General features: G+C 53.6%; 1 protein-coding gene across 1 annotated transcript; it reads right to left on the reverse strand.

Annotated features, from left to right (window-relative positions):
- Positions 1 to 5171: 5171 nt before the first annotated feature.
- On the reverse strand, positions 5172 to 26260 carry IGFBP5 (insulin like growth factor binding protein 5). The gene is made up of 4 exons (XM_046019230.1): positions 25173 to 26260; positions 11271 to 11500; positions 10940 to 11059; positions 5172 to 9769 (listed from the first exon to the last, which is right to left on the reverse strand). Exons 1-4 carry the CDS (start codon positions 25504 to 25506, stop codon positions 9638 to 9640), a joined length of 816 nt encoding a protein of 271 aa, XP_045875186.1. The 5' UTR covers positions 25507 to 26260; the 3' UTR covers positions 5172 to 9637.
- Positions 26261 to 27021: the final 761 nt, after the last annotated feature.

The raw sequence follows: 27021 nt of genomic DNA on the forward strand, positions 1-27021 counted from the left end.
CCATAAATGAGGCACTACTAGTCTACTTCTACAGATGAAGAAAAAAAGTCCCCAGAGGTACCCAACCTCCATGGCCCAGGCTGGGGCCCCTAACTGCAGAGTGTGGGTGCCGCTCAGCCCTGAGTTATGTGGCCCTCTCTGGGTGGAAGCAGGGTGGGCTGCCTGTAGAGAGCCTAGGGCACTCTGGATGTGGTTTGGAATTGCACTCTGTCGGACAGCCACCCTTCCCTGGGGTCTGATTCTGTTCATCCATGGGTGTGGGTGCTCCTGCCCTATGCCTCTCAGCTGTAGCCAGGAGCTGGTGGCTGCTGTCCCAGGACAGGGCAGCGTTTCTCAACCTCGGCTAACATTGGAGTCGACTAGGGCACTTAAAATACTCGTCAGCGCCCCACCATCGGACAGTCTGATCTGATGGGCCTAGAGTGGAGCCCAGGTACGTTTTTCTGTTTGTTTGTTTTCAGGTTTCCAGGTGATTCTCATGCAGAGCTGGGCAAGAAGAACTGCTGGAGTCAGGACACCTGGGTTTGAATCCTGTCCCACGCTGCATTATGGCCCCAGAGCTATATCACTCGCCTTATCTGAGACTCAGTGTTCCCCATCTGTCTAATGGGCATGGTCTCAGCCTCAAATAGCAGGGTGATAACAATGTGAGACCGTGGATGGGGTATGCTCTGCAAACTAGAGGACCTTATAAAATGGGAGGGATTATCGCGGGGCTGTTGCTGGAGTGAGCACTGCACCAGCCGCCATGCCCCAAGGTTACTGACTTGGGTCAGCTCTGTAGTATTTTTGCAGAGTGCTTCTGAGCACGTCACAGCTTCCCTGCCCATTTCCATGTCACTCGCCCAGAGCCTCCCTGTCCTCTAAACCCTCTGAAAAGGAGGATTTTATGGGAGTGCCAGCAGCATCTCTGCTGTGGTTCTAGCTACAGGAACCCCACTGACTGATGGATAGTATGCCCTAGAAACCTTTGCAGAGGCAAAATACTGCATCCAAGTGGGAAGATGGCTGGGGATCCTGAGGCAGTCAAGCTGGCTGGGGCGCTCCGGAACTGTCTGCTCTTGACACACACTGGGGCTATACTGCCACCGTGGGGCAGCACGGGGAACTGCAGATGACTCGACGCCAGCCCGCAGAGGGTCCTTTTGCTTAAGCGGTGGTCCCAGGAGGCCCATTGTGGGTGCTTGTTAAACTCGCAGGAGCAGGGGACCCGTCGCCGCAGACCGCCTGAGCTAGAGGCTTGGGAGGGCTTCTGGGACTCTGCATCGAAGCATGCCCTCTGGGCAATTCTAATGTGTAGAATCACCCAATTTCTCGGTGACCCAATTTGTAGAATTCAGGGCAACTTCAGAGCCCCTTGTTCAGAAATTATTAAGAATTTCAGGACAGCGACAGCAGAGCTTTGAGCCAAGCACAGGCCCTGTGTGACCGCATGGGCTGTGTGCCTGGGAAGCCGGCCCTGTTCTTAAGCTCTCTGAATCCGGAGGGTCACCGCTCACAGCGACCATCTCGAGTAATGTCCCCCGGGGTAGGTGAGAGCATGTGCCTGGGGGAGGGCAGTCTTTGAACAGACTTTGGACTCTATGACTCACGACTTAGGTGACTTCGGACACATTCCTCAGCTCTGAGTCTCTTTTACCTCATCTTTAACTATTGGGTTAATTTCTACTTCAAAGACTTGTTTTGTCTCAGTGGGGTTAGTCCTGCATCCCAGGTTCTGTGTTTGGGTTTTGGATGTGAAGATGAAGTAGATTTGGTCCCCGTCCTGAAGGGCTGATACTATAGTGGACAGAAACAGCCATGAGAGTCCTCCCTGATCAGGAGATGGAGGTGTGCCCAGGTGCCCTTAGGAGGAATTATCTGCACAGATATTGTCCCATAGTGGGTGCAAAGACAGTGGTGGGGAGGAAGTAGGGACACAGGGGAAGATTTGGGTGGGGGTGTGTGTGGAGAGGAAGGTGGAATTCAGGCAGAGAGAGGACAAGCCACACGTGGGCTTGAGGCTCCCTGTGATAGAGAGAGGGTGTGGGTAAGGGAGCAGCTGGAGAAGAAGCCAGAGGAGAGCTCATCAGGAAGGATTTTGAGGGTCTTGCCGAGGGATTTCAGCTTCAGACTGAAAGGAAAGCATTTAAGCAGAGGATGGAGTGATGGGATCTGTGTTTTAGAAAGTGAACTCCTGGGTGGCTCAGTGGGTTGGGCCTCTGCCTTCGACTCGGGTCAAGGTCTTGGGGTCCTGGGATCGAGCCCCGTATCAGGCTCTCTTTTCGGGGAGGGGAGCCTGCTCCCCCCCCCCTCTGCCTGCCTCTCTGCCTACTTGTGATCTCTCTCTCTGTCAAAATGAATAAATAAAATATTAAAAAATAAAAAAGAAAGTGAACTCCTACTGTGCTATCTGGCAAGGAGGTCCTGGCAGGAAGGAATGGGAGTGATCCAGATGAGAAGGGAGGGTGATTTGGCCTAGGCAGGGAAAGTGGGGAGCAAGGTCAGATGGCAGAGTTTTCAATGCGGTAGCTGATTCCTGGGCCCTGGGGATTTGCAGGACGTAGGAGGTAAATGAGGAGTCAGCAAGGACACTAGGGGTCAGGCTACAGCGGCTGGGAGGATGCTGGTACCATTCTTGGGGATCTTGGGGATCGCAACCAGAAGGGGAAGAGGGATATGGGAAGAGAAGAGGGGAGAGTTTAGGAGGAAAAGTGATCAAACGTTGTTCTTGTTTTTGAACTTGTAATCTGTAAGGTGTAAGCTAAAATAGGTAAGGTGCCTGAGTGTACAAGATGAGTTCCGTTTTGGTCACACTGAACTGCGGTTGCGTGGGGCCCACTGGGTGGAGAAGTCGCCCTCGACTTTCCCATCACCTGACATCCAGGTTCATGAACAAGACCCAGTGGTTCTATCCACAAGATGCTGTTCCTATGTGTCCCCTTCACTCCCTTTCTGTCGCCCACACAGCAGGAGAGGGGAGTTGTTGGAGAAGGGCGGGAGCAACAGGTGGGAAGGGCTGTACTTTGGAAAGAGGAAGACAGGTTCAGGAAAGGGGAACAGGGTCGTGGCTTTCTGGCTAACTCCGTAGGGGTTTGGATGGGAAGGTGGGACATTCTCACATTCTCACTTGCTTTTCTCTGACCAGGAGAAGGCGGTATGGGGAGAAGCATGAAAGGGTGTTGTAGAGATGAGGGGATGCCGGAGCGAGACAACTCTTGCAGGTTCCCCAGGCAGGATTTGGAGCGTGAGGGTTCCGTGATGGTGTCAGCCCACACCGTGGTGGGACTTTCTCCTTCGGGGCTCAGTAGGGCTGCGTGGGAGTGCCAGCGTTGGCTGGTGAGGCTTCTCCGGATTGAGGTGTGCAGGGCGGGAGAGACCCAGTAGGTGGAGGTAACGATGGAGCCCTGGGTCTCATCTCCTTAGGGAAGGAGGCAAAGCCAGAGAGGCTTGAAGCGTTGGGAAATAGAATGGGGAGACCAAAGTCTCTTCTCCCATCAGTGAAATGCTGACATCGCAGAGCCCGTCTGGTTTCTTGCTGTAATATAGACTACGGTCAGAGTGAGAGAGTGGGGTGTTCAGATTCTCCCTGCGAGCCCTGAGGCTCAGCGTGTGGCTTCTGAGCTTTGAGGGGATGGAGGCCAGACTGGTGAAGTCAAGAGCGTAGAGTAGTGTCTCTGGAATTTGGCCTTGGACCAGCTTGGCATGCTGGGGTGGGGGGCTGGGTGGTGGTCGTGGCAGATGGTGGCGTATGAACAGTCTACAGGTGCCAGCCCAGTCCTCCTGGGTCACCGTCACCAAGACCCCGTGAGTGTCTGATCACCAGGGTGCTATGTGGATTGTTCAGATGACCCCTGAGTTGTGTGGAGTAGGGTGGGGCGGGGGTGGGGCAGCCAGGAGCTAGAATCCTAGGTGACCTGTGGGTGAGCAGGGAGTTCGCCGATGAGGGCTGCAGGGCCGAGAGGAGGCCCGGGGACGGCTGAGGAGCATGGTAGAGTGGGCCTGGCTGACGGGGGCCCTAAGGGGGGAGCCACGCAGAGAAGACGCCTGATTCACTCCCACCCATACCCCCTCCCCAGTTGGATGTGGGTGACAGTAGAGTGAGCTGCCGATGGAGAGGCCAGGGACAGTCCTGGGGCGGGTGGTGCCAGGTGGCTGGACCAGCATAGCCTTCTTGAACGCTGCTCTTCCTGGGCCCCCGCACCAACCCCCTTTAAAGCGAAGTGAGAAGACTCCAGATCCTTTTCTGTACCTCCTAGTGCAAGGTCAAGGGGCCCGCTCCGTCTTTGCCTTTACTGCTGGGCGCTGGCTGAACGACGGCAATGCTGAAGGGTCTCAGGGGAGAGTTTCGGTGACCCCTCAGAAGCATGCATGCCCAGTGACGGGCCAACCCCTTGCCGGGCTGGGCTGCTCCCAATTCCTCCACTGGCCACATGCCTCGGATGGGGCAGGGTCCCGGGTTTGGGCTGGGCAGAATGGGGACACCACCAACTCCGTCTCTGTGCTGGTCCCGATGACTGGGAGGCCCTGTGGGGTGCTGTCGGGGTGGGGGAGGCATAAAGGGCAGTGTGTTGCCGCGCGCCCCACACATGAAGGGGGCACATGGAGTTTGGAAAGAAAGCGCCCAGGAGGAAGGAAAGGCAGAACGTAGTACAATGGCTGGAAGGTGAAAGAGTTGCTAAACGTTTTATAGCTTTCTTCCTCACGGGCAGGCGGCCAGGGGCTGGGTAGGAGCAGGAGCTAAGGTTCACACTGGCCAGAGGTTCCCAGGAGTTAAGAGCTTAGGAAGCACTAGAAGAAGCCACTGAGGCACATTCTAGAAACGCCTTCCTGAAAATCCTCTCCAAGGAAAGGAGACCCATCACCTGCTAAAGGGTAGACGAAGGCCACTTGACTGAACAGCAAGGGCTGGGATTCGGGTGTGGGGGATGGTAGAGAAAGCAGGCGCTGAGCACACATCGCCTCCTGCTGCCCTAAGCACACTGTGTATGTTAACTCTCTGGACTATTTTGAACGCATGGAGAGGGGGGCGCCCAGGTTTGCAGGGGAGGCCTGGTCTGGGGGTTCCCCTCGGCCTTGCCTCTGCCTGGTCCATTCTCCTTGTCCCTCTGGAGTGTGGCCCGAGTTGACACCCACGTGCCTCTGGCCCTTCACCTGCCTTCCCTGGGCCCTCGGAGGACGCTGACGCAGGCTAACTGAATGCATAACTTTATTAAATAAATGCTTTGTCATGACAAAAGACAAAGATCAAGGAGTAACATAAATTATACGTTGAATAAATAGTATACAGCAATCTTCACTTTTTTAATAAAACGTGAGATCCTCTGGCTTTTTTTTTTTTTTTTTTTTTATTTCCTCAGGTACAAAATGCTAGACAGGAGGCGGGCCCCTCTGCATTCAGGTGATTTTTTTTTTCCCCGCTTTTTTTTCCCCCCACAAACTGGTTTTATTTGCCAATTTATTTTTTCATCCTTTTTCACCAGTAAAGATTATGAGCATTTATTTAAAAAAAAAAGTTTAAAACAAAACAAAGGGAGAGAGAATAGAGCTATGATATGTATGTACGTAAGACTAGAGAGCTACAGTAATATGTGCGGTGGTTATTGCTGTCTTCAAAAAAGAAAAAAAAACCGGTAGGCAACTCGGAATCTGAAGGAATCTTGTCTGACAACTGTCTATCCGTGTGGGCTACTGTGTGCTGGTGACGGCGGCGGGCGGTGGTGGTGGATTTGAGAGACTCAGGGTGGGGTGGTGGCAGGGGACCGGAGACGTTGGGGAGGGGAACGGCACAGGAGGCTGACACTCCCCACCTTCCCTTTCCCTGTCCAGAGAGAGGAGTTAGAGAAGGAGAGTGTGACCATGGCTAAACGGTAACTCCATTAGAAAACCAAGAAAGTATGTTTATAAAAAGAATCAAAAACCTAGGAGAAAAAAAAAAGTGGAGAAAAGTGCATACGTCTTGCACTTTAGTGGTTTTAAAAATAAAGACAGTACAACGCCCAGGGGGCTGGCTGGCAAGTCCCCACCCCCTTTGCCACCACTTCTCAAAACTTAGCCTCCTTTCTCTAAAAATGTCCTCTTTGAGCCCAAGGCATGCTTCTCCTTGGCCCACGTCCCTCTGAAGTTCCAACCTGCAGTGCAGCCCTCTGGGGGGGGGGCAGTGGGAGCTGAACAGATGGAGGGGGGCAGCCCTGGGCCCCCTGGAGAGGGCTGTGGTAGGCATGTGGCCGCCCACAAGCTAGGTGGCCGGCGAGCTGAGGTGGGGCTCACCTCCCCAGGGGAGGCTGACCCTGCAGGATTACCGTGGAGACCACTGAGACAGTGATGGGAAAATGGGTGAGGAGACAGGAGGTAGACCACACGGGGCCTCCTGGGCCTCCCGTCCTCCACTGTTGGGGTGAGGGGGTTTGAATGTCTCCAGGCCTGTCTGTCCAGGCCTGGCTGTCTGAGAAACCTTAAGAGTCTCTTCCATTTTGGATGCCCTGCTCTGCCCAGGCGGGTTGGGAAGCTGTGGGAGAAGGAGGGTCGGTCCTGACGAGGCCCTCCTCAATCATCTGGCAGCAGAGGGAAGGACAGGTGATCATCTCCCTGCTGGAGTGAGGCCTGAGTCAAAGGGCGATGGGAAGGGGCCTACTGCTGAGTGGGTGGGGCAGCATTGAGTCTTGAGGCCACAGAAAACTCCAGAGCCTAAGACCTGGAGTCAAGAAGATCCTGGCTCGGGATCCCAGCTCTCAGCGTTTCCCACCAGCCTCCCCTCCCGCTCTGCCCCGGGGATGCTCCATCTTCTTCCATGACTCCCTCCGAAGCCAGGCCCCCCTCTTGGGAGGTGAAGGTCCAGCATCCTCTAGGGCGTGGCTAGCTGAGCAGAGTCATCGCAAGTGCCGGACTCACAGGTTTGGGGGAGTCAGCATGAACTCTGGACACCCGAAGACACTGGTGGACTTAAACCAGGCCATACTCTTCCCCGCCTCATGGCTGCTGGCAGAGAGCCGAAGGAAGGGGCAGACACCCATTCAGAGTCCAGTAAATAGCAGGGCGGGGGGGAAGGAGAGAGCCCCTTGCAGGAACAGGTCCAGGTCTTGGGAGGGGTGTGGGGTAGGGTATGCAATTCCTGGCTCAGTCTTTTCTTAGGGGGAATGGCACCCCAGTATCCACTTGGCAGATCCCAGTTAGAGGACTGTTCAAGATCCACAGAAAGAATGGGCAAACAGAAGAGTGAAGTGGGAAAGGTTTACAATACTGGCCTAAGACACAGAAATGTGAGTCAGGGGTTTGGGGAGAGTCGTGCAGAGAGATGGGGCACACGGACGCAGCAGGTCAAGTAAGTCCTGGCGGCTGCCAGCCCCATCGGGCACTTTGTCCTATGACAAGCGACCATCTCTCTTGTCCCAGCCAACTGTCCTGTCTGGGGGGTGAAGGGGGGGTGGCGGTGGCAGGAGCCCCCCCCCCCCAAGTTCCGTAGCTGCAAGCTTCCCACCAGCTGAAACCTATCTGCTTGTCTGCTGTCCCTCCTCATGGCCCCAAGTTCGGTGTTGAAGTGGTCTCCACGGCGTCACACCATCAGCGAAGAGCAGAGAGAGAGCTGTGTTCACAGCGCGGAGGGGTCTCCTTTGCCAGAGTCCAAGCCCCCTTCCCTGGTGGGCTAGTTCCAGCCTCTGAGGACAGCCCTGTGGCTGCCGATTTGTAGAGGAAGTCAGCGGGAACGGGAATTCTCCTGGTTCAGAATCTGGCTGCCACATGCCAGCACCCTTGAGGCCTCCCTTTGTCCTGGGCCTTTCTTCCATCCTCCACTCCAGGGAGAAAGCCTGCACTGGCCTGGGGGGGATGAGGAGCTTGAAAGGCTCTGGCCCCAGCCCTTCATTACAGGGAGAAGGTGGCCATCTGAGGGCATGGTCTTGTCCCTCCAAAGACATGGCTGGCCTGTGCTGATTGTTGCTCCTGGCCAGTGGCTTGGTTCTAGAACCTACCTCATTTTTCTCTGAGGAACTGCACCCCATTCTCCTCTTTCTGTCCTCTGGAATCCCAAAGGGCTTAGAGGGTGGGGACCCAGGAAGTTGCTCTTGGCTTTGTTCCCCTTTCTGCTGCTTTGCTCGAAAGCTGGAACAGGGCAGTTCTCCCGTCTCCGTCCCTCCACTCCCTCTTCTCTGGCCGGCACAATCGCTTTTCCATTTCCCTGTATTTAAATCCGTTCACGTCCATCCCGCCTGCTGCCATCTCTCATTTCAGTCTCTCTCCTGCTCTGCCGGCTTCAGAATGCGGGTTCTGCCCCTTTGAAAGGAAAAGGCTGGGCAGGACCCGTGGGTCAAACTTGGACCTGATGTGTTCCTTTGGAGCAGGGCCCAGAGCCAGCGACTTCCGGAGGGTCTACGGCTAACCCGAGAGGGGCCGGGGCTGCGGGGGCGCCCACGGACAGCCCTCATCTACCCGGCCAGGTGCTTCCTGTGGACGCACCTGCACCCGGGAGATCGTGAAGGCGCCCAACACCGTGGCCCGCGGAGGGCTTGCGTCTGCTGCTCCTGGGAGGCTGGCAAAAACGGCAGTTACGGGGTGTTAGAAGAATATGGGTTTTCTTGGTTTTCCCAGAATGAGGAAGCTCCTCAGAGTCCCCCGAGGAACTACTTTGAAAAGTTAATGCAAACCTTTCAAGGAAAGGAAAGAAGAAAGCAAAAAAGAAAGAACATAGACGTATATGCCTTACATATGACTATATGGAGCCTCGTAGAGAAGTCTGTACGAGGCCGCCTTGGTTTCAGCCTATCCTCCCCAAGAGAGGCCATGCTGGTACTGAATGGAGCGCCACGAGGGGCTGAAAGCACCCGTGTCGGCGTGATCTAGTCCCCTTGGGAGAGCAGTCTCTCCATTCGGGGTGCGTACTGCTTTCCCAAAGTCCACACCGGGACTGGAGTACGCACACGGACTTCATCTTTGTGATTCTGCTCCGGAGAACCTATCTATCTAACAGCACTCGGTTAGTCATTTGCTTTGTTTCAAGAGGAATGGAATGCATTTTAGTCTTCCTAAGTTTTGGGGAGGGAGAACCCTCTGCTGGGGGAGAGGGGAGCAGGGGCGGGGTCAAGCCATGCAACTTGCTGGCTGGAGGTGGAGACAGTTTCCTTTCTCCCCTGTGACTTATCCAGACGGGAAACCCCCCAAGGGTGCCATTGAATGCCACACCTGGGGCCATACCTTCCAGTGCCCAAACGTCTCCCAACTCAGGCCAGGGCTGGACGCAACAGGTGGGTCCAGCCACAGTCCCAGGAATCTTTCTTTCCTATCCACATTCTTCTTTCCTTCTTCGAAACTCGGTTTGTCTCCCCCTCTCCTCTACATGTTCGCTTTCTTCCCTTCTCTCTCTCATGTTCCTCCTCCCTTCCCCTCCCTGTCCATTCAACTTGCCTCAAAAAGAAAACTATTTTTGGGGGCGGGGGCGGGGGGGGGGGTCTCCTTAGCTGTTTGCCTCTCCGCTGTTGCGGTTTGAAAGTTGAGACCTTGCTAGAGATTCCGAGGTCCTCAGTTTCCTCAAATAGATAGATATATGTATGTTTTTTTTTTTCCCTTAAATGAGATGAAATGAGTGGCGTCCTGGGGTGGAGGGAGGTGCTGGCTGGAGTCAGGGCTGGGGGTGGGAGGGGTGAGGGAAGGACGGGGAGGGGACGCGTCACTCAACGTTGCTGCTGTCGAAGGTGTGGCACTGAAAGTCCCCATCGACATACTCCATGCCTGGCAGCTTCATTCCATACTTGTCCACGCACCAGCAGATGCCACGTTTGCGGCCACGGGAAGGCTTGCACTGGGGTGGGGAGAGCGGTAGGCAGTGAGGATGGCGGTCCCCCACGGCCCCCTTCCCCCAGGGTGGGGGGCTCTGCTCCTGCCTGGCCCTTGTTCTGGTCCTGCTCCTTGTCTTCCCTGTCCCAACCCTCAGAGCTCTGGTATGTTCCCTGAACGGGGGATGGCCCCAGGGGGAATGCTCATGTAGACCGTCTGCCAGTGGCTAGCTCTGACAATCTCCTTTCTGTCCCCCATCCAGGGTCTCCAACTCAGGATTCTCCATAGAGCTACGTGATCTGATGATGATGATGGTGATGGTGCATCATTTCTACAGTACCAGACACTACTTAACACTTCCTGCGGAGTACAGACTGTCAGTGCTTTATAAAGATTAATCCCTAATCCATCATAACTGCATAAGAACCGCAGGTACAATTATCATTTTGCATGAGAGACTGGAGGCAGAGACATTAAATAACTAGGTAAGGAGGACGCGGCTCAGAAGGGGGAGGGCCAACAATTGACTCAAGGGCGTCTGGCTCTTGACCCCCAACTTAGATGAAAGGAAACTGTAGGGAGCATCAGGGTCACCTGGGAGGGAAATTGTTAGAAACGCAGAAGTCTCAGAGCCCATCCCTGAAACTCTGGGGGGACTCAGCAATCAGTGTTTTGATAAGCTTTCCAGGTGATTCCAATGCTCCGGGAACAGGGAGAAACACTGGCCTAAGGTATTAGTATTACTAATACTATACTAATACTAAGTGTACTAATACTAATACTAATACTGTACTAAGTATTACTGGTTTAACCAACAGCGGTGCTGCCCAAAGGGTAGCCTGGCTGTGAATGGGACGTAAGTTATTAGGTGCCTCTGAACATTTGTTTTGCAGTCCTTATCTCTGTGCATGTGTTTATGTGTGTGCTCATCAGAAAACAGTATACACAGCATGTGAATGACATGGTGATATAAAGCTTCCTTTTAAAGGAATTCACGTTAGTGAGGTGGATCACTAAAACGGAAGCAGACTACAGTACAGGGGAAAGTTCTGAGTGCGGTACTCGTGTGGATATGGGGGCTTCCGGAAACACTATTGTTAACGACAGAAACCGTAAGCATTGAGAGGTAAAGGTTTTCTGGCAAGTGCCACTTTCAGGAGCCCTATGAACTTGGGCGCATGGGACGGGGGCGTACCTGCTTTCTCTTGTAGAATCCTTTGCGGTCGCAGTTGGGCAGGTACACAGCGCGAGGCACCATGCGGGGGCTGGCTTTGAGCTCCTGCAGGGAAGCTTCCATGTGTCTACGGCAGGGGCCCTGTGTGAAGACAGTGAGGGTGAGAGATGTGGCAGGAGCTGAGAGGAAAGCATCTCTACATGCAGAATGCATGGCCCAGGGCACTGGGGGCCAGAGGATATATGGAGAATTTTGTTCCAACTAGTCGCTCCCAAAGATTTCTCCTCTTTGTACCTGTCACGCTCTCTGGGCGTAGGAAGTGTGCAAAGCCTGCAGAGTCCGCGAGACTCACCTGCTCAGATTCTTGTCTCATCTCAGGGGCAGAGATGACCCGGGGATGGGCAGTGTTCTCAGCGCCCCCCACAAACTTGGACTGGGTCAGCTTCTTTCTGCGGTCCTTCTTCACGGCCTCGGCCTTCAGCTCGGAGATGCGGGTATGCTTGGGCCGGAAGATCTTGGGTGAGTAGGTCTCTTCCGCCATCTCGGAGGTGGTCGGTTCCTCATGCTCACGGGAGTCTCTCTCTGCAGGGGAAGGAGGCAGACGGTTAGTCTCTGGGGCTGAGCCATAAGGGCAGAGCCTGAGGCTCGGAGGGTGTCTGCCCTCCAGGAGCTTCCCTGACTGGGGGAAAGCAGAAGGAGGATGGAAGAGTCAGCACTCGTCCAAGGGCTGGGACGTTGGTCGCATGATTGGAGTCCAGTGGAGCAAATCTAGGACGACTTTGCGGGGTTGAAAAGACCAGGCTGATCAATGAGGGTGGGTCGGACAGGAGGGAGCGGACATGCTGGGGGCAGGAAGGGGATAGTGGGAGGGAAGGGGCCCCTGGGAGGGCTCAGGCACTGGTGAGGGTCTTGCTCACTGAGAGGATTGGCTAGGTAGCTGGGCAGTGGCTGGGGTGGCCCAGAAGGGCACGAGGTGGAGAAGCAGGCTGATGGAGGAAGAGAGGCAACAGCCCAGCATGGACAGGAGGTGAAGTCGATCCCCAAGTGGGGTCTTCATGCTTCCAGGACTGTTGGAACTCAGATTTTGGGAAACCAGGAGCAGGAGGGTCCTTGGGGTCCAGACTAGCAGGGTGGTGGGGAGCATCACGGCGAGGAGGGGACCCGAGAGAGCCGGACATGTGGGGCCTGCTGGGATGCCGTGCGGGTGGGTGGGGGACCTGGAACCCCAAGGCCCTGCTCTGGCTCAGGGCTGGCTCTGTGTTCTGGGCCCCGGGAGGCTGAACATAATTCAGCTCCAGGCCAAGAGAGGCAGACATCTGGCTGGGACTAGAGCAGTTATATATAGGACAGACTTGGTGACAGTCTATACTTAGCTGACTTATGACCTTTAAAGAAGTAGGACTTTGTTCATTTATTTGTTGATCTGATAATTCCAGCCCCTGGCCTTTTCTCCATCCACAAACTTCCAGTACATTCTTATCTCCCGGGCTCCCTTCTCTGGGGCTCCCTTTCTCTTCCCGGCTCCTTGACCCCGCTGGCCTCGGCAGACCCAGAGTGAGGAGCGCTCCACTGCTCTTCCCAGGTGGGCAGGACGTGGCCAGGATGCTCACAGTGAGACTGGGTGTCAGGGGGGCCAGGCAGGGGTATGGCAGCCTATCTTCACTGCCTCTTTCCTTTTCACATTTTAGAAAGAGAAGAATAGGGCTCTGGAGTGACCCTGAATAACTCGGATGAGATGAAGGAAAATCCTCTTCACCACCCACTTCACTGTCACTGGGCTCCCCTGGAATGGAGAATAGAAGGAGAGGGATCCGAGGATGTAGGGAGAGGGGATGCATGGGGAAGGAGAATCTTGGTGAGAAGACACTGTTTTGTGCCCCCAGGGGCAGGAACCCTCTCTCCAGGGGAAGTGCCAGGTGTGGGTTAAGGGAGATGTGTGGGGACGGGGCCTCACCAGGTCCGGACGGCAGGTGGCAGGAAACCCCTGAGCACCTGTTTGTCTCTTGGCTTGGGATTTGTCAAACTTAATTGAGTAGGTATCCGGTCTTTAAGGCCCTGGCAGAGGCGTTCCCCGCCCTGAAGAAGCCTCCAGAGGTCTGCAGTGTTTTGGGTGGTTAGCTGACTTGGATCTTTCTCCACAGAGAAGGAAGGGAAGTAGTCATCGGAGAGGGAGATGATGGGGAAAGAGCAAACGGCAAAGCAATGGGCGGGCCTTCTCTGAGCAAAATTCAATGCCAGGTCCCCTTCCCTCACTTTTGGTCTTTCTGTCCCTCTTCCCACCTTGGCCTGACTCTGTGTTAGGACTCCACAAACCTGCTGTGATTGTTCACCAGCACGGCGACGTGCCCAGCAGGCGGAGGACAGCCTTCTAGGGTTAGCTAAAGGAGGGACGTTTGGAGTGAAGCAACTTTCCTTGATTGTGGGACAAGCTAGCATGGGGTGGCATGCAGGGGGGAGCAGAGCCTGGTTGGGGGACTCTGGACAAACTGAAAGACTAGGGCTCTGTGATCTAGTACATAGGCCCAAATCTGAGGCTCAGGTCTCGGGGAGAGGTGTGTGAGAGGAAAAGCCGACTGTGGCTCAGAAGGGTGGCTGAGCCTACTTGCTGGGTGATCTGAGATGCCTCACTCAACCTCTCTGGGCATCACCAAGCATCCGGACCCTGAAAAAGCGGTTGGCCACTGGTAGTAGAGAGGACAAGAGATGGTTGCCACTGAAAGGTGGGGGGGGGGGCATTCTGGGGGGTGCATGGTCACGCCCTTTCCCTAATCAAGATTGTAAGCAGATGAAGTGAGGGAAGATGGGTGGGAGGGCCGGGGGCTGACCAGCACCTGTGAGAGGGCTGGATGGCAACTCTAGAGGCTGCTTCAGCCAAGGCTGGAGGGCCAGTAAATTGTCCTCAGGCTCTAGGGGTTCCCTCTTCCACAGGGAGATCCCAGGAAGCTGCTTACTCCCAGTGGCAGACAGTACCAGCTCCTGGAATCCTTCCACTAGACCGTCAGGTCCATCTCCCTGTGTCCGAGCAGGAACAAGGACATGAATGTGTCTCAGAGTACGCTTTCTAGTTCTTAAAGACGTCTGGTCAGAGGGTGTCATGCCCTCCTCCACCAGAGGTGATGCCACCTTTCACGGGGCTTCTTTCTCTCTCTGGCCTTAGTGGACGTGGATGGAGGCAGGCTGGCTCACTGCACACGTGTACTGACAGCTCTTCTCAAGACCCTCCCTCTTCTAGGACCTTTTCTAAGAAATGCTGTGAGCCGCCCTTAACCTTGAGTCACTCTTCCTGGGAGGAGGATGGGGCTGTTCACAGGGGTTCAGTGAACTTGGGAGCAAATGTCTTTGACCTTAGTCTTTTCTCTGAAAGTGTTCAAGTATGGCCTTGGGGCTAAGCACATGTTGATACTGGAAAACGATGGTGATTCCCGCATGTTCTTGTATGTTCCTTAAGGAACTCAAAGCACTTTTGCAAACCCTCTCTCCTTCCCTAGGGTCACAGAGGTAGGGTTCCTGAGGGCATGGCCTCCCCAGATCACAGGCTTTTTGGTTGCTTCTGAAGGTCAGGCTTAAAGTTTTCATGTGCCTCCTGGTTTTGGTGCCACTTGACCCCGTGGGACCTGTTACACAGAGAGCAGGTCAGTGGAGTAACAAAGATACTCATCAGGGTTTTGTGGTCCCCTGCAGGCTGCAGAGACCGCAGAAATGTAGCAAAACCCCACGCAGAGCTACAGAGATTAAAAGGCTGGAAAGTAAGACCAGAGCTGGAATGCCAAAGCCTGCGAGCCCTACTCAGCAGCTTCCTGGCTAAGTCATAAATAGGCTTTCAGTTCGGGCAGAGTTTACGTTTTAGATAAGACAAGCAGGCACATGTAGACAGGCGGCTCCTGTGATCTTTCATCGAGAGAAAATGGATCAAGGTTGCAGAGGGGATTTAGGTGGGATGAAAGGGAGGACTTCCTGGCGAAGTTGGCCCTGTACTTGAACAGCAAGGGGAGTTTAAAATGCACAAGGCTGTTCCACAAGCAGGCCAATACTTCTCATGGCCAGTAGATGGCGGAGTAGACTGATGGCCATGCAACTGCGCGAGTTTCTGGGAACTGCAAGCAATTTTCAGATCTGAGACTTATGTGCTGCCCTCCCAGACTTCTCTGACGGCTACCCCCGTCCTCTCCTTCTGTGTATCTGCAGCACGCATTTCAGGAGTCAGGGGGATGGACGGATGAGGACTGGAAAAATCCCACATACAAGAAGGGTGAGGGCAGGTATGAGAGCTGGAAGCTCAAGGGCGGGACAAGGCAGACCTGTGCCTAGCCCCATGCTGCTTCTCTAATCTGTAGCTGAAAAGTAATCTGGGGTAGAAGAGAGACCTGTCTGGGGTCCCCCCTTCCCATCTCTAGATGTCATTTTGAAAGGATTCTGCAGCAGATGGAAAATGTGGAATGCTCAGTATAGTTCCTTCCTCCAAGGGTAGCAGAGGCATGGCCTGTGAATTTCATGATCTCATCCGAAGACCACGGAAGCGAGGGCTACCACATTGTCCTGATGTTTGCCTTTCAGGTGGGTTCTGAGTCTGGTCTGCCTTCCAGCCAGCTCTCTGATGGCCCCTGCCCCGCCATGTCGGGGTGGCCAGCTCAGCCCCTCCTTCATTCATAAGGTACTCCTGGATCATGCTGCTGCACCGGCCTCCATGGAGGCACATACAGGTACACAGCCCTTCCTCTGGCAACACGAACACCTTGCTTGAGGACTATGCCATCTCCCTGTCCCAGCAAACACAGAGGGTGTCTGGCTGTAGGCCCTGCTGCTATGGACCCAGAGGCCTCCTAGGGTGGGCAGCACCACTCACACCAGAGCGTACCATGCCTGTTTCTCACCCAAGTCTCTCGTGGGGGCTGGCTGGTGCGCCAGCAGATGCAGGCACATGTTCTTAAGAAGCCTTCTGATACCATCCTGCTCTCCAGTCCAGCAATGGAGGTGTTAGGGACCTTGCTGCCCTCTGCCGTCTAACCCTCCCTCCTGGGACTCTTAGGCATTCCCTAGCACCATGAACGCCTGGTCCAGGGCTCGTGGTAGTTTCCCACTCTATCTTAACCTCATCATCACACTCCAGAGAACTCGGGGGTGGCCCAGATACTGCGACGTTGCTTACGGAAATTGAAGAAACCGAGGCATACTCAGAATTCACAGCTCAGGAAGAATGTAGGGCTTTGCCAGGCCACCTGGACCTGGGGAGAGGAAAGTCTCTTTTTCTAGCCAGGAGACAAGATGGGTTTGCCCAGAATCTCTCTACAAGGAATGAAAAGCGGAGCTGGGTTGCCTCCAGCTTTCATTCTAATTCCTCCGGTGGAATTTAAACAGTAAACTTCTTAAGGGTGGAGCTTTGTCATCTATCTTTTTCTCTCCATTGTATGGTATTCAGTATATAATCTTTAAGAGGAGAGATGCACAGATTTCCTGGAGCGGTAAAGAGAAGCGGGTCCAGAAGCGCGCCTGTAACATAAACTCAGGCACGCCACAGTTCCGTGGATGCCTCAAGAGATCACCTCACTCATGCTCTGGCCTGTAAGCTTGTAGCTGCTGCAGAGGGAGCCAGGAAGCAGAGGAACATGCCTCGGGGGACGGGAACAAGTGGGGCCTCCCCCGGGTTTACAGGGCTTCTTTGATCTAAGGTCGTGCTATCCATGACAGTACTCACTAGCCACATGTGGCCACTTAAATGAATAAATATTAAGTCAAATTACAAATTTAGCTCCTCAGTGGCTCTAGCCACTTTCCAAGGACCCATGACCACAGTGGACAGTGGCTGCTGCACTGGCAGAGCAGATAGAGGGCATTTTCCTCCCTGCGGAGAGTCCCATTGGACAGCTGGTCAGAGGGCACTGATCCACGCCAGGCTGCGGCTAGATGCTTTGCACCCCCTCCCCACTCTGCCCTGTTTCCCTGCCAACCTGCATCCTCCAGCTTTTTGCTAGGACATGAAGCTTACGGGGGAATGATGGATCAGCCGCTCACTGTTTAAACTGTGAGATGTGTTTCAGTCTCCTGAAGTCTGACCGTTCCCCAGCTGTGCATGCCAAATGAATCAATGACACTGTATGTGCATGCCTTTGCATAAAGAGTACAGGCGCAGGCAGGGGCTGCTGAGCCTTCCAGGGGAACTACAGCGCACCTCCTCCTAGCTGTTCCATCCCTGGCCAGTGTCTGCCTTGCCCCGGTCTCTCTTGGAAGACACCGTTTTCTTTTCCTCTGCGGTCAGTAACAGACGTGCCTGTTCTGGGCTCTTTTTAACATGAATTACGGGCTGAGAAGGAAAGGAGCGCTGTCTTTTCAAGAGGAAAACAAACCCAAACAACCGTGATCCTATGGAACAGTGGCAAAAAGACACTGGAGGAGAAATTTGACTTGGGGTGAACGGCAGAGGCGGGGAGCAGGTTCAGAGCCTCAGTGACGAGACAAGGAGGACAACAGGCTCACCCTGCTGAGCTCCTTTCTAGCCCTCACTCCGTTTCAGGCCAGGAAAACTAAGGGACTTAGATGCTCTAGACCAATATGAAGTTGGCCAATGTGGGTATGTAACGTCTCTATCCTAAACAGAGAAATAGAGACACTAGCTAGCCTGGTGGGTGAACAGTCAGAAGAGTCGGACTGCCCGAAAGTGTGACACTTTCGGGCAGTCCGACTGCCAGCCCCAGGAGAGAGCAACCAGTCCCCACTGGGAGAACTCCGTCCGAAGCATCGCCCTGTCTCACGGCATTCCTTCATGGTGCATCAAGGCACCAGGTTTCCTTCCAAAAGATGCAGAGAGAAGAGGTGACCAGTTGCCCTCGATGGCATAGATAGCTGCTGTCAAGCTGGTGACACTCCCCCAGGACGAAAGGCTGGGGTCTCACTCACACATCTCCCACTGTCCTGGGAACAGAGGTACAGAAAGGATCCCCGTCATCTTTCTCCCCTACGGCCAAAGATGGGTGGAGGGCGGAGACTCCAGGAAATGATTTCTTGATCTCTGGAGACAGGTGGTGATACATTTACACACATGAGAAATACACACTTAACGTACAACGTCCCAGATGAGTATCTCCAGCTGGATTTCTCTAGAACTGGGGAAGGTAGAGCATGCTCAGCGGAAATGTTTCTATCAATGCAGGGGCTAGGTGCAAAGCAGCCATTCAGAGGAGAGGGAGAGGAAGCACTTGTCCATTTCTCTGACCTGGCTACACTTCCACTCATGACTCACCACAGTCCATTCAGAACATTACAATTAGGCAGCCACCTTCCCCAAGAATGGCCCTGGATGACGAGAAGGGGGTGGCAGGGAGCAGGGAGCCAGAACCTTCCTTAGTCCCCCTAAGAAAAGAGAGCTGCTGCGTGTCAGTCAAGAGTCCTGTGGTATCTGGCAATCCAGATTCAAACTCTTCCTTTTGGACTCTTTGGGGCAGGAGGAGAGAACGGAGACATTACTTCCCTTCTCAGGTTGGGGGCGGGGGCACTTGCTGGTGGCGTCTATACTTTCCAGCTGGGTAGGCTACTAGCCACCTGTGGCCATTCAAGCTTGAAATGTGGCTAGTGAGGTTGAATTTTAAAATTTATTTCATTTAGGGGAGCCTGGGTGGGTCAGTCCGCTGAGCGTCCAACTCTTGATTTTGGCTCAGGTCATGATGTTAGGGTCCTGGGATGGAGCCCCGAGTCAGGCTCCCACATGATGTGGATCCTGCTTAAGATTCTCTCTCTCCTTCTCCCTCTGCCCCCAACTCAAAGAAAAATTATTTCATCGGAATTAATTTAAATTTAAAAACTAATAGTCAGTGTGGTTATTGGAAACTTTTTGAGTGTGTCTGGAAGGACTCTGGTGTATGAATCCATTCCTCAACCGTAAATTGTTTGAAACTTAAATATACAGTATTTTTAATGCAATGTTCGTGTCCAAATTCAGACGTGCTATAAATGCAAACTACACCTCAGATTTCAAAGACTGCATTTGGAAGAAAGAATGTAAAATATTTCATTGTAACTGCTTGACTGTATGTAGATATGATAATATCTTGGAAACACTGAATTAAAATAGTATGGCTAAGGGGCGCCTGGGTGGCTCAGTGGATTAAGCCGCTGCCTTCGGCTCAGGTCATGATCTCAGGGTCCTGGGATTGAGCCCCGCGTCGGGCTCTCTGCTCTGCAGGGAGCCTGCTTCCTCCTCTCTCTCTGCCTACCTCTCTGCCTACTTGTGATCTCTCTCTCTGTCAAATAAATAAAATAAAAAATCTTTTAAAAAAAATAGTATGGCTAAAATGAATTTCACCTATTTCTTTTTGCCTTTTTAAAAAATGTGTGACTAGAAAATTTGAAATTACATGTGTGGCTTGTATTGGATTTCAACTGGCCAGTGCTGCTCTTAGGGGTCTGGGATGAAGGTCCTCTTCAGTGGGGTGACAAAGAGAACATGGAGACCAGTCAGCTCAGCTGTGATGGTACAACCCAAATGGTTCAGGATAACTAGGGCCCACCTAACTCACCTGTGGGGACCAGCAGAGGTCGAATGTCACCAGGTTCTGAGTACAAATTTGGTCTGGGCCTCACCTCAGGTTTCGGCAAGGGAAGGCCCACGTCTGATGGTTGAGGTGGATGGATGACAAATGAGGTAACTAATCTCTTTATATTTAAACTCCCCCAGGGTGCACCTGGCACGTCTAACCTATTGGGAAGAGGACCTTAACTTATCTGCCTTCTTCAGATTCTTAAGAATTCTCTCTGCCATTTCTCAGATCCATCTGAGGCCCCCAGCTGTAATCAGGAGGCCTGTCTCCCTTCTCCTTTGGAAGGATGGCCGACATCCCTGCCTGTGTTCACAAACCTGGTGATTTTCTAGCTCTCTTCCTTATGGACTCTTGGGGGCAGTGGTTTTCTCTTCCCCTTCCTACCTCCTGGAGCTCGGGTCTCCTCGTCCTGCTTGCCTGCCTCCATGAAAGGCCTGTGCTGGTGGGGGCTGGTTGCCATGGGAAGCTGGCTGCTTCTGGGCCATGTTCTCCTTCTGCACGGTGGGCCAGTGAGGGCCTGCCTGCCTTCCCACATCAGGAGAGAGCTCCCTGCAGTTCAGCAAAGGAAGTTGAGTCCATGTATCCAAAGTCTGGGCTCAGCACTGTCCCTTTCCACACTCCTTGTCTCCATCCCTCACTAAACAACTGGCCTAGGCCAGTCTTGCTTCCCAGACTATGGAGGAAAAGGGAGGCCAACAGAGTGTAACTGAAAATAGAAAGGGTGTTGTGTTCTCCACTTTGGGGCCACGTCACTTCTTCCCTTAAAAGATAGCACTTTCCCCCAGTTCATCTTTACAACCCCTACTATAGGAAGACAAGTATTGTGCCATATTTGCTGAAGGCCTTGTGGCACGTTAGGCAGGGCCCCAGCAAGAGCCCAACTGACAAGTGACTCTGTACCCTCCACCTCAGTGTTCTCATCTGTAAAACCATCGCGTTGAGTGCTATGATCTGTGGGTTCTCTCCAGCATGAACACTCTTGGGTCAAGACCTAGACCATTCCTGGGGAGACACTAGGACTGAGCTGAGCCAAATGGCCAGTTAAAAAAAGACACTTTGTCTCTCACTGAGGTTTTCAGTAGCTCCTCTGGATTTATATATATGTATATATAAAAGGCATCATAATAGAAATCATGGAAAGAAATGGAACCGGAAACACAAGTGGGAGATCTTCTGGATATGGGGCAGTGGGGAGTAGAAGCTTAGAACCAGCTTCCTTGTTTATTTCCTTATTTATTTTTGCAAATATGCAATAAATCTCATTGTTTTGGAAAACACATCCAGATTGCCATTTAAGGATGCTCTCTGGGGATGGGAACTTTTGGACCAGCATAGTAAAAATGCAAAATGAAAACTCAGACAAACCCCCTGCAAATTGGGGCACCTGGGTGGCTCAGTGGGTTAAAGCCTCTGCCTTCAGCTCAGGTCATGATCCCAGGATCCTGGGATCGAGCCCAGCATCGGGCTCTCTGCTTGGCAGGGAGCCTGCTTCCTCCCCTCTCTCTGCCTGCCTCTCTGCCTGCTTGTGATCTCTGTCTGTCAAATAAATAAATAAAATCTTTGAAAAAACCAAAAAACCAAAAAACCCCTGCAAATTGCCTCCTCGTCTCTTGCCACATCCAGCCTCCCTCCACCCTCCCCCTTTACTTCTGCTCCCTGTTGGTCCCTTACTGGTACCTGGTCTGTTTATGGAGTTCTTCCAGTTTCTGGGTGCAGTGGGCTTGGAATGTGCGCATCCCTTCTCGGAAGTATCTATGTTCTATGCATTAAATAACCCAAAATTTCAAAAGCATTGCTCAGGTACAAAGTAAAAACTACAGATAAAAATCACCTTCCTTTCCTGATAGCCATCTCCCCCTCCCGCGTCCCCCCCCCCCCACCCCTTATTAAGGGGCCCAGAGCTTCTGTTAGGATTCCTGCTCCCATGCCCTTTACTGTAACCCTCATAGTGACCTCTGTCTCCTAGGTCAGCCTGGTCCTCCCTCTGCAGCTGCAAACCCACCTGTCTGCTCAAATCCAACCCAAGCCCCAGCACTGACTGGCAGCTGCTCCAACTTAAAATCCAAGTCCTCAGGGAATGCTGTGGAGCTAGGGGATGGAGAAGGGGGGGCAGAGTGAGAGGGAGGGAGACGAAAAGAGAAATATGGAAAGAAAATGAGCTCTCACTGTGGCCAACTGTCCTTGCCCTTCCAGTCTGAGCTGACACAGCAGAAAGAGGGGGCAGGAGGCAAGAAAAGTCAAGTTAAAAGCACCATCTCTCGTCTTCCCCACTCCCACTTTGGTTGGCTCAGGACACAGCCAGCCTCTCAAAGGCTTATTTCAAAGGGAGGGTGTGCGGGTGGGAAAGGAATTTGGCTCCTTTGGTTTTCCATGATCTTGTTCAACCGAGACACAAATCTGGCCAATAAACCCAACTCTGGGGCTTGACTTTAACATGGCATTTGGACCAGGCTTGGAGAGGATGCCAGGGTGATGGATGCCAAACATCTCAGAGAAGCAAAGGCCGAATTCATTTTTACTTAGGTAATATTTTTTTCCTTCCCAGATCATACTATCTGTCCTCTCTCTCTTATTTCTCAATGACAGAATTGAAATTCAGAACCCATTTCTCCCTGTAACCCAAGCTTAATGTCTCATGAGCTCAGGAGAGATCTTCCAGAATGGGGCAAGTATGTATTTCGCCTTCCTGCCCAGAAAGCCACAAAGGTCCTTCTCCAAACAATGCCCAAGCAAAGCCGGGTGCTTCCTTGACTGGACCCTGCTCACCCATATTTATTTAGCTTGGATCAATAAATAACTCCTGTCTCCGGTCTCCCTCCAGCCTCACACACACTGCTCTCTGTTTCTATATCTATCTTTGCCCCAGAACTGGCCAAAATAAAATGCAGGGCCCAGTGCGCTCTCAGCACCCAATTCCCGGGCAGAGCAGACTCGCTCTCCGGTTGCTCAGCAACGCGCCCAGCAAAACACCAGTCTGGGCCGGCCTGCCCTCAGCTCTTCCTCCCAGCAGCTTTGGCTGCCTGCCAACTCGCTCTCCTCAGCTCCCCGTTTAGGATTCTGGAAATGCACTGTTTCTTTTGGTCAAAAAAAAAAAAAAAAAAAAAAAAAAAAGATAATCTATATCCATATCTTTCTTCCTTTAGGCATATATCTTTTGATTTCGGTGTGCGTATATATATGCATATCCTCTCTATCTGTATGGCAACCACAGGAGAGAGAGGCAAAGCCAACTTCTCACTGATGACTTTGGTAAGGAGACATGGTAGTGGGGTGTTGAGGAGCAGAATTTTTGGTCAAGGGAGCTGACACTCTCCTCCCTCTCTCTGTTCATTTCCTTCTCTTTATGAACCGTCTCTGCACCATCTCCAACTTTTTGAGGACCCACTCAACAGTTTTCCAGTTGAAAGGCTCAAGCCAGGAGCGCCCACTATCATACTATCTTCCGGGAGGAAGGGGTCAGCCCCTGTTGCCATCCTGCAACAATGGTTGGGCAGGCACCTACCAAAGGCGGAGTGGAGTCCCAAGAAAGCCGGGGGTGGGGTGGGGAGGCACCTTGAAAGTGGAGGTTGAGGAATGGGCGGCAGAGAAGTCTAAAGGGCATCTTGCTTGGGACAAAAGCCGGTGTGTGTGTGTGTGTGTATGTGTGTGTGTGTGTATGTGTTACGTTGAACTGGAAAGTTGGATGATGAGCCAATTTGCTCTTCTAAGCAATTGCGCGCGCGCGCCTTGCGCGCACACCCTCCACACCAACCACATCACACCAACCACACAGTTGGGCAAATAAAAGCGGGGCCAGAATGCGGCTGAGTGATACCTTGCATACTTTCGATGTGACCGGATTATTACCCAGAGCGCTCGCTTCCAAGTCAGGAAATAGATTCATGCCTTTTCTCCACCCGTCCCCCCAAACCCGCCCCCCCCGCCCCGCCCCGCCCCCGCCCCGCCCCGCCCCCGCCCCGTGCTAAGCTCTTCCAAATTCACATCCCCGAAGATGAGGGCGGCCAGGACCGCCTTCGAAAAGTGGCTCTTAATAAAAATAAGGGCCTCTAGGGCCTCCGGGGCCTGCGCGTCGCACTCTGTTTCTTTTTGGCAGGCTGCAGTCTGGAGGACCACTGCCTCTCGAAAAGTGGGGGGCGACTGAGGGCGACAGGCAAACCCTGCAAGCTTTGCGGGGAATCCAGGCTGAACCCAGGAAAGTTCTCCTGCCGCTTCTCAAGCGCTGACGCACTCTTACCCCGCGTGATAGTGTGCAGTTTGTAGTTACGAAAACTCATATTGGGGTGCCCTAATGGACGGGATGGGAGGGGGAAAAAGGGCTTTGCTCCAGTGGGAAACTACACAGAGCAAACATTATTTAGCTAAGTCTTAAGCCCTTTTGGGGAGGATTAATAACCAGATTGACGTTTCAGAGCCCAGATTTTTGTGTAGAACTCATTAGACTTAAAAAAAAAAGTAAGATCAGGTAAGTCCAAAAGGAGCCGCATTCTCAGGAGGGAAGAGGGTGCAGAACTGTTCTGATCAGAACGAGCAGCTCTGTTCACTTTTTAAACGTTCGACTCAAGACGCAGAGAATTTGGGGGCGGGGCCACTAGGGGGCGGGGCTACTAGGAGGCGGAGGGGAGGCTCCCGGAGCGCGCTTCTCGGTCTCCGCCCAGTTGATTTTGCATTCTGTGTTTCCGGGGCCCCTCTAGCATTTACACCACACCCACTTGTGATCTGGTTTTAAAAACTGAGGTGGTGGGGGGTGGGAGGTGAGATTAGCCCTGGCGGGGAAGGTGCGATGTCTGAGTTCTAGATCCCTGCTTGCCCCTATATCCACCTTTCTTCTAGGTAAAATCTGAACTGGGGCGGGGAAAAAGGAATCAGATTCAGGGACGAACATCAACAGGGGAACAGAAATCCTTCTTTCCCATTCCTCTCAGGGCCCCCCACCCCTTCCCCCACCCCTCCCCCCACCTCCCCACCGCCGCCGAGCCTGCTAAAGTAATTTCATCCTTCCCGGAAGGAAAAAAGATACTTGGCATTTAAAGATGTTTTACCCTTTGCCCCAAACAATCACACCGAGTCAAGAGCGATGGGTGCGCACGTGGGAGGGGCATAAAAGCCCCCACCCTAAAGGCGTTAGCTTTCAAGCGTTTCTGCGTGTGTGTGCGCGCGCGAGTGGGTGCAGGGATAGAGGGGAAGAAACGCCAGAACGGACTGGTAGGGGGCAGGGGCAGGGGCTGGGAGGGACAAAGATGGAATCACCACAGAAGACCGGTAACGCCTCTCCCTCCAGGTTCCCAGTTGAAGCAATATTTTAACAAAGAGATTTTTTTTTTTTTCAAGTTTAGAAAAAAACCCGTATTGGGTAGGTGCGTGGAGGAGGGAGCGGATACTGGCACACGCACCTTCTGAGACTGGAAATTGGGTACCTAGGGGCTTGGACCTGGAGACCGAATGCCCCCAGAGCCAGTATGCAGAAGGAGGGGGAGGAGGTGGGTGGGAAAGGGTGGGGGTAGGGGCGAGGAGACGGAGCGAAAGCTGCGAGAGGCACGGCTAAGAAAGCAGCCCGGGGTAGCTGGATCCGTCAGGCTTTAATTCCGAGATGCAAGGACCCTCCCCGCCCTCCTCCCGGGCTACATCCCGGCTCCAAGCCACTTGCTGGCCCATGCGCGCGGGGCCAGCGTGCCCCGTGTCCCCCGGCCGTGCGCCGCCTAACTGACTGGCACACTGAGCGCGCTCACCGATCTTGGCTTGCTCGCGGTAGCTCTTTTCGTTGAGGCAAACCCCGCGGCCGTGCAGCAGGGCGTGCAGCGGCTTCTCCTCGTCCTGCCGGGGGAGGCAGCGCAGCCCCTGGGCGCAGCGCTCAGTGTAGACGCCGCACGACTGCCCCTCGGCCAGGGCGCAAGTCATGCAGCAACCGCAGCCCGGCTCTTTGACCAGCTCGCAGCCCAGGGGGCTGGGGGGGCACATGGAGAGGGCTTTCTCGTCGCAGGGCTCGCAGTGCACGAAGGAGCCCAGGCCCTGGGCCGGCCCCGCACAGGAGGCCAGCAGCAGGAGGACCGCGGTGAGCACCATCTTCTCCGAGTCTTCCTCTTTACCTTGGGGCGGGGCACGAGAGCGAGCGTGTAGGGAGAGAGGGGCCAAGAGGGCGCCCGGAGAAATTAAAAAAAATTTTTTTTCTGGCAGGTAGAGCAGGTGCCCTCCCCCAGACAATTGCAAAACGTAGGGAGAGATGGAGGGCTGAGGTGCCCGCCGGCAAGTCCCAACTGCAAGGATTAAAGGACTTGCAACAGGTTGGGGGGAAAAGAGCCGCGCCAGGTGCACGCGGAGGGAGTGGAAGCCGGAGAAACAACCCCCCCAGCCAGACCCGCTCAGAATTACAGGGAGGAAAAAGCCAAAAATTGTTCACCCCAAAGCCACCACCGGAATAATGAGCTCGGAGGCTGTGGAGAAGGGGGTGGGGGTGGAGGGGGGAGAAAAATGGGGCTGTCTGCAAAAATTTTGTTTAAAGTCTAAAATGCACCCTGCTCCTTTCTAACCTGCTGCTGCCTGCAGCGCGCGGCTGCCAGGGAACAGGTAAGAGGCGGCTGCGGTGGCCGCGAGAGTGGGGGAAATGTCGAAATCAAGAAATTAAAAAAAAAAAAAAGCCCAAATCCCAAACCCTAACACCTCTTTGCTCCCACTCTGCCACCACCTCTTCGAAATTTGCAGGTTCTCCGTGAAGCTCGAAGAAGGGTGCAAACGGAAGAGGGGTAATTAAAAGGAGCAAGAAAAGAGAAAAAACCCCACACGGATTTGCCCCTTTCCTAGCTCTTTTCCCCGGCAGAAGTTTCCAAAGAGACTACGGGCTCCGGTGGAGCAGGCGCTTTTAAATAGACGGCCCCTGGCCTCCAGCCAGTTTGTAGCTGCTATTTGAGCTCCCCAACACCCAACCCAGGCGAGGATGCCAAGGAGCTTTGCAGTACAAACTCACACGGGGTGGGGGTGGGGAGAGGCCTTCTAGACACACGGGGGCTCCCCTGCGCTCCCGGAACAGTGCCCCCCTCTCCCCCCCCCGCCCCGAATGTAAGAAAGGGGCTGGGGGACAGGGCTGGGCTGCCTACGAGGGAGGGGGGGGTGGGGGGGGGAGTGCGAGTATAAGGGAGAATTGGAGGAGCTGGTGGACACAATGAAAACTAACTCGGTCTCCCCCTCCCTCCCACCCCTTAACTAGCCAAGGCCCAGGCTGCTGGGAGAAGCATTTTCTTATTAGCCAAGTGGATATATACAGTGCCCAAGAAATTCTTCTCAAGCTTTGGGAAATGGCTGTCTGCTGGTGTCTAAGTTACTGTGTGAGGGGTGTGTGTGTGTGTGTTTGAAGGGGAGTGTTAGTGTAGGATGGCCAGCTGAGGGTAGTGAGCTGAATTAAAAAGAAAGGGGGAGGGGGGAAAAGAAAAGCAAAATTGGATTTTCCCCCTTAAAAGCCCAGGAAAGGGGATTTAATTAAGAGCATTTCTCCTGCCCCTGGAGTGTGGAGTGACTGTCTTTGGTCATATGATCAAGAGGTAGCCACTTTCCTTCAGCTCCATTGTTGGCCCAGGGAGGTTGTGT

Source organism: Meles meles, chromosome 9, assembly GCF_922984935.1.
Source record: "Meles meles chromosome 9, mMelMel3.1 paternal haplotype, whole genome shotgun sequence".
Taxonomy (NCBI): Eukaryota; Metazoa; Chordata; class Mammalia; order Carnivora; family Mustelidae; genus Meles; species Meles meles.